Here is a 7,500-nt window from a genome sequence, read left to right as displayed (position 1 = left end):
TAATTTTCCGTAATACAACCTGTGCCACCGGTCACAGCAGCTAGGAATACAATGCTGAACTTGGAAATGGTGTCCTTCTTGGAGCCAGCACTCTTCCAGTCACTGCTTATGTACATTACACTCGACATTCATTTATTGATAGGAATAATGCAAAAATCCCCTTCTAAATTCCAAACGAGTCAAATCACACCATAAGAGGTTTGTGCTTGCACAGCGAGTCTTTCCCGTCACCCTGGCCTTCACTCATGACAGCAAGTTCGCGTCACCCATGACGGCATGTTCATGTCACCTGGCCCTCGACCCAAATTTTTCCATGACGGGAAGGTCACATCATCTGGATCATATGGGTTAATATTTACAAATATTTAAATGAGAAAATGCAAATGTAAATGTAGAAAAATATTGGTCATGATTTGTATGCATGCATAGGTGTGTATTTTTGTGTGCAAATGTGAGGATTTCTTTTAATTATTAATATTTATTAACAACGTTTGTTTGTTTATTTATTTATATCTGTTTCACTTACAAACTTTTCATTCCTGCTATCACCCTCCTCATTTATTTGTTTTTTCCTTACATGTTTGCACTGCCTCTAGTTTCTCAGAAATCCCCCCCCCCCCCTAAAAGAAAGTCCATGTACAAATATGTATTGAAACTGAGGGTCTTTTATCTTGTGGGAGAAGTGAGTAACCTTTAATGATTATGTGTGATATATAGGTATATTGTCCTCCCAAATAAAACTGGTGATCTGCAGGTGTGTGTTCACAGCTCCATACTCTTTCATTGATCTAATTACCAATTGCCAAGATGCTTTTCTTATTTCTTCATAAACTCACTCATTGACTTATATCCAGTGATTTAATTGCTTAAAAGTGGTAACTTGATAAGTGGTACTGCATTAAGAATTGCTAGTGTTGTTTCACTTTCATCTCTAGCAGCAATGGTGCTTTTTCTCTGTGCCTTTTAAGTGTCTTTTCTTTGATAGTATAACAATGTTAGTAATTGTTGGACTGATGTCTGAATATCACTGATCACATTATTTTGCTCCTTACAAAAACATATGCCTCATGGACTAAGTATTTTCATCATACTGAAGATGGATGCTGCCACTTTGTTCCTTTATGTTCTGTACTTGTACTCGACTATGAATTGCATAATTTTGCTGTAGATATTATTCAGATGCTGGAAGACAGCTGTGAAAACCAGTATGATTGAAGGGTGTTCTATGTTTATCGTTGTGCAGTGTGGTCAACTGGTGGTGTAGTAGCCACAGTTGAAGTCCTCTCCACAGGCGTTGGTGACAAAGGCCACTTCTCCCCATTCTACCTGTATGATCTTCAGTTGAAGAGGAACACCTCATGAACAGTTGGTAATACTTGACTTGTTTCTTCAGGGAAAGAATACTACGGTGGACTACTGCTTCAGAGGAAGGCCTTCCCACCCTCCCAATACCCTGGCATGTCCCCAGCACCGCCACCACCACCCAGGGGACGTAAGAGGGGCCGCCCTCCCCTTTCCAGCCGAAGAGGTCACTGTCCTCCAGGGGGCTTTCCAAGAAGCAGTCCCTCAAAGTCTCGGGCATATGGTAAACGCCACCCTGAGCCCATCAAGTACCGGCCTCCTACTCCACCTCATCATCTTTTGGTATCTACCCTCCTCAAATTAAATAAATCTCATTATATGGCCAACAAAGCTGAGAGCAAGAAAGTTATGAAACATTTAGAAAACCTGAAACATGATATCCTTCCTGGAGATGGGAAAAAGCTTTCCAGCACAGGTAAAGGGAGTGATGATGAAGATGAGATTTGCCTTTCAGTCTCTCAGCCTCATCCAACAAAGACTGAGGAAGAATCTGTCGATACTGACACCGGTTTAAAGAGAGGTTTGATTAAGCTGTCTTGTGAATTCTGTGACCTTGTTTTCAGGAAAAGATCTGCCTTAACTGCTCATATAAAGCACAAGCATAGAGGGATGCAGATTTGCCCAATATGTAGTGATAAGATAAAAGTCAAGGGTAAATATGGAATGAGGTTCCACATTTTGAAAAGTCATAAGGACCATCCACATTTTAGCTGCAAGAAATGTGGTGAATCTTTTAAACTTCAACATCATCTTATGAACCATGAGCGCCTCAAACATGAGCTTATGGATTCTGAAGATGAGGATCATCCACAAGTGAATGGGGATCAAAGTAAGAATGACAAAGCCTTTCGAGAGATGGAGGAGGAGGAAAAGAGGAAGGACATGGAGAAAAATGAGAGGGAAAAGTTGGAGAGGGAAAAGTTAGAAAGGGACAAAGAAAAGGCAAAAGCTGAGAGAGAAAAGAAGTTAAGAGAGGATCAAGAAGGAAAGAGGAAAGAAAAGGAGAGTGACAGTAGAGTTGACAAAGAAGATGCTACAAAATCGAAAGGAAGACCCAGAAGTGAAGTGAATGTAGGAATTGCTAGTAAAGTGCCCCCTAGGAGTATTTCAAGAGGAAAGATAATGAATGTGAGGCCACCCACAAAAGAGGTAACAAAATCAAAGGGCGGATCTCCAAAACCTGAGAGGAGGGTTACTCGTAGCAAAGGTCCTATCAAAGTGAGAGATGCAAAAAGTGAGAGTGATTCAGATGACGATGATGATGATAATGAAACTGCTGTAGGTGCAGGTGAGAGTAGTAGCAGCAGCACCTCTTCATCAGACTCAGAAGTGGAAGAATCTAAAAAATATTTCTGTGATATATGTGAGCTTGGCTTTAGTCACAAGTTTAAGCTTAAGCATCATCAAAAAGAAAAACATTCCAGAGCAACACGTTCACAAGCATCTGCAAAAGGCCAGGATAATATGGAGCAGGAAGATGGTGAGGAGGAAGAGGAACAGCCAGAAGAAAATAGTAGAGAAGAGAATGAAAGAGGAGATGATGATGATGAGGAGGATGAAGATGAAGAAGACGATGAAGAAGAAGAAATTCGTAAGGAAAAGGAAAGAAAGGAGAAAGAGAGGAAAGAAAAGGAGGAATCTCTTAAATGTAATTTGTGCAATAAGCAATGTAGAAGTGAGTACCAGTTAAGACTCCATATGCCTGTGCATAATGTTGTGAAGAAAGGACAGTCTAATAAGAAATCTGCATCACCTGTTAAAGTCTATGGGAAAGCCAAAGAACAGGAGAACCTAGAAGACCAGCTAGAAACAAGTGCTGGAGCACAGGTAAAGCAAATTAGAGATACCTCTAGAGTTTTACGTAGCTCCCCACATGGAACAGTAAGGGGTGTAAATACTGAGAGCTCTAAAGAAAGTGGTGAAAAGGGTAAGGAACAGTCCCCCAAAAGAAAAAGTGACTCACAGAAAAAAGATGCATGTGATAAGACTGAAGAGTCATTGAGAGAGCAGAGGGAGAGCAATGAAAGACCATCCTATCTCCTGAAAGTTGGTTCATTGTTTAGGTGCACAAAATGTAATATAACTTTTAATAGAGAAAAATCCATGACATACCATTTAAAGAAGATTCATGAAACTCTTTACCCATTCAGAGCATGTGAGCATTGTGGAAAGATATTTAGAAGTTGTGGTCCTTATAATAGACATGTAATCCAACATCGAGTTCACCATTGTCCTGAAGCCAATTGCAAGGCAAAGTATAGAAAAATGTTAAGATTAAAGCAACACCAAAAGAATGCACACCCAAATAAACCATTTAGATGTTCCAAGTGTGTTGCAATATTTTGCAAGGAATCAGAACTAGAGAAGCACCAGGACGCAAAACATCCACGCATTCCCAGTGATGAGGAAGAAGGTAGTTCGGAGGAAGAGGAAGAGGAGGAGGATGCTGATGAAGAAGAGTATGAGAAGAAAAAGGATGATGATCCAGTTAGTAAAGACCATGTTAAAAAGAGAGAGAAGGATAAGGATGATGATGATAATGAAGAACTTAGCACTCCCACAAAGCGGAGAGCTAGATGCGTACCAATATCCTACAAAGAACCTGATGATGAGGAGGATGTAATACCAGTGAGAAAGGGCCAACCTTTTAAGAATGTTGTTGTAAAGCCTACCACTCCTGAGAAGAAAGAAATCCAGAACAAGGCAATACCAGACAGAAGAGGAAGCATTGACAAGAGAAGTAAACTCTTGAAAAGGAGCTGTGCTGATTCTGAGTCCGTGGAAGAAGCAAAACCTTCAGTCCCCTGTGAAAATGACAGGAAAACAAAACCTACTTCCAATAATTCAAGTGAAAAAAGTGTTAGTCAAGAGGATAAAAAGATTACAAAAGGACAGGAACCAAAAATTGACAAAAGGATACCACCACAAACAAAAGTTCTGCCAGCCAAAGAAGTAGTTTCCAAACTTGACTCACCACCAACACAAAAGGTCAAATCAGGAAAAAAGACGCAACAAAAGCAAGTAGTACCTGGTAACAAAAAGAATAAAGTGAACCTGAGCTGGACAGCTGCTCTAAAAGCCCAAATCCGTGCTGCAAAATCGGGTTCAAAAGGAACATCGAAAAAGAAGAAAAACAATTCGTCAGAAAAGGGATGTCCCAGAGTGAGACGGAGACCAAGCAGCAGCTCAGGTGGTCAGCTGACTACTCAGAATATGGACTTCCCATACGGACACTCACAGTCACAGGATTCTCTCTCATGCCAGGGTTATTTTGTAGGGGAGGATTCTATGTTCAGTTTAGATGACAGCTCTCAGATGGACATCATGGGAGACTATTATGGTGCGCATTATCCTCCAAGTGAAGAAATTAGTGACTTTGTACCTGAAGATGATGAGAGTGGACCTGCAAAAATTATAGGCTTTGATTCCTTTTAATTGCTCCATGCATAGCCCATTACGCAGATGATACCTCACATGACAAAGGGTGTTGTATAGTGCAATATTGGTATTTGTATATAATGCATCAGTTAGTGCGGATGTAGGTGTATATGTAGTGTCTTGAGTACTTATTCTTGTGAAAAAAATCCACAGTGTGTGACCAGTCATAATTATGTTCTTATATTTTTTGAATGTGAGGCAGAAGGAAAAGCTGTGTTTAAAAAGATATCTTTTTATATGGTGAAAAATTTAGAAGATGCAGGAAATATGGTCTTCACTTTCCTCGGAAACATTGTTTAAAGATAGCTACTATTAATATGTATTTTGCATTTAGACTTCCCAAAGCAAAAGGAAAAGAAAAGAAAAATGGGAAAAAAAACTTTTACTCCTGTTTAGACTGGTACAGATGAACATGTGTGTGTAAATATTATTGATGTACAAGTCCTAGATTGCTGCTTATTATTTATGACTGTATTTGGTATTTTGTAAATCTTGAATAAGGGTGTTACGGAATGAGCAACAGTTTTATCCCTTTTGTCCAATGTGTATTGACAGATATTCTTTGTAATGGTGTTGGAGGTAAATTAATATAAGGTTATCACATTTTTGGGGGGTAAAAAATGAGGATATGTATGTGCTGACAATTAATTGTGCCTGCAGACATGGTTACCCACATCGCGGAGTCTCCTGAGCCCCAGGATCCTTCGAGCCCACTCATGGAGGAGACTGCCTCATCCTTGTCACCCAGAATGGAACAGGTTCGAAGGAGGGTGAGGAATGTCGGTCGTGTGATAAGAATGAAGAAGGTATGTGAACATTGTGGTATGGCATTTAACAAGTCCCACAAATATATGCAGCATCTGCGCACACATAGGCCTCTACAGCAGTGTGATAAATGCAGCTTCAAAACTAAAGATCTGAAAAGATTTAGGAACCATCAGATATCCCACAAAAAGGAAAACCCAGATGTGAAATGCAATCTATGCACTGAGCTGTTTGCCACAACCACCACACGGAGGATACACAAAAAGAAGATTCACAAGGTCTTTGAATGTAAGTACTGCTGTAAGGACTATCAGCTTGAGGAAGAGATGATCAATCACATGACAGAGAACCATGGCCACACTAGAGATAGGCCTGGCTATCTCACTGCAAGGGAAATGAAGAATGTTAAGCCTGTCAACATTTTTCTGGACCCTCCATCACCAGGTGGCAAAAGTCAGTTTGTGTGTCGACTCTGCAACAAAGAAACCAGGAACAAGTACCAGCTAAAAATACATATTGCTCAACATTTAGGGGTCTCCAGCAACAAGATTAGTGATGATTTCCTAATTACACAAGATGTTGAGCAATTCAATAGAGATGGTGTTTCAGTCTCATCATTTGGCAGTGATGATAACACAGCTGATGACCCAAAGCCTGGGCATTCAGATTATTTATTTCCTCAGTATATGTCTGTGAAAAGAGAACCGGAAAGTGCTCTTGAAGATGGTTTTGAGCATAGAGGAACAAGTGCAGATACCACTAGCTTTATTTCCATCAGGTCTGAAACATCGAGCATATCATCTATCACATATAACTCTGACACATCTCCAGCAGCAACCATGCAAGATCTATTTTCATTGACAACAAACAGAGCTGAAGAAATTGATATCGATGATGCTCCTCTTCTTCAAAAATTCTATCTGAAAGAGGAACCAGAGTCTTGGAGTGATAGCCAAAACACTGTAGTGAATGATAGTTCTGGTGTTAGATGTGGTGTATGTGATATTTATTTCCTGGAAATAGATAAGTTGCATAACCATGTTCTTACAGCACATAATAAATTGATTTACAGATGCAGTCAGTGTGAACAAATTTTCCCAAAAGCAGAAGATTTGTTTAAGCATAGATTAACAGAACATGGCAATGCTGCAAGTAATGCAAAACCAGAAAAAATTGTAAAACCATCACAACTAGAGCTCAATGAAGTACATACAGTTCTTCCTCAAAACAAACCCATGCAACCAGCTTTTTACTGTGAAATTTGTAGAGAGTCGTTTACGAGTGCTAAAAAGATGCGTAGTCATGAAAAAATAAAGCACAGAAAAATTTTCACCTGCCAAGTATGTAGTGTGACACACTACCAGACCTCAAAAATGATCAGACATCAGAAAGTATGTCATAAAGACATGTTTCGATGCCGATACTTGTGCATGGCTCTTTTTGATACAGAGGCAGAACGTTCAGTTCATCATTTGAGAGTTCATAATAAAGATGATACCAAAGTAACTTGTCCATACTGTAAGGTAGAATATCAGTATGAAGGAAATTTAATGAATCACCTTGACAGGTGCAAAAATTGCCCACCAGATAAAAGGCCTGCGCATGTTTGTGGTAACTGCAATAATATGTTTCCTAGCATTGAACATTATAATGTTCATATCAAAGACTGTAGACCGGGAAAAAAAGATTCTGAGAAGACTAAAACACAAAATGAAGACAAACGGAAACCTCAAGATTGTGGTACATCAAGTAAAGAAGATGTAATTGATGTTGATCCTTTACAAGATGCTGCTCCCAGAAATGAAGCAATTCCAGAAGTACCAGTTAACAGAACAAAAGAAGGTAATGTATCAGTCATTGAAGATATTTTAATGATAGATCCTTTGTCTGTTGCAGATGTACCCAGAGAGGAAAGAAAAATATCTGCAAATAAAC

At 39.5% G+C, this 7,500-nt stretch overlaps 2 protein-coding genes across 3 annotated transcripts in view; both read left to right on the top strand.

The window, feature by feature from the left end:
- The window catches only part of LOC113814239 (titin homolog), a 32,499-nt gene that overhangs the window by 23,403 nt on the left and 1,596 nt on the right, over window positions 1-7,500 (top strand). Inside the window, exon 4 of one of the 2 annotated variants that reach the window (XM_027366272.2) lies at window positions 5,461-7,500. This exon is cut by the window's right edge and continues 1,596 nt beyond it. In XM_027366272.2, coding sequence (XP_027222073.2) covers window positions 5,461-7,500 — 2,040 coding nt within the window. Of the gene's footprint in view, window positions 1-1,393; window positions 5,183-5,460 lie in introns of those variants that run through there. The other variant, XM_027366271.2, reaches the window with a different exon arrangement.
- The window catches only part of LOC138863047 (zinc finger protein Xfin-like), a 27,621-nt gene continuing 27,509 nt past the window's right edge, over window positions 7,389-7,500 (top strand). The window contains exon 1 of the mRNA XM_070126720.1: window positions 7,389-7,407. The gene's annotated coding sequence lies outside the window, so the exon portion shown is untranslated. The remainder of the gene's footprint in view (window positions 7,408-7,500) is intronic.

This window comes from Penaeus vannamei, chromosome 10, assembly GCF_042767895.1.
Source record: "Penaeus vannamei isolate JL-2024 chromosome 10, ASM4276789v1, whole genome shotgun sequence".
NCBI lineage: Eukaryota > Metazoa > Arthropoda > Malacostraca > Decapoda > Penaeidae > Penaeus > Penaeus vannamei.
The sequence above is the reverse complement of the archived record's forward strand: the minus strand, read 5'-3'. Positions and strand labels throughout refer to the sequence as shown.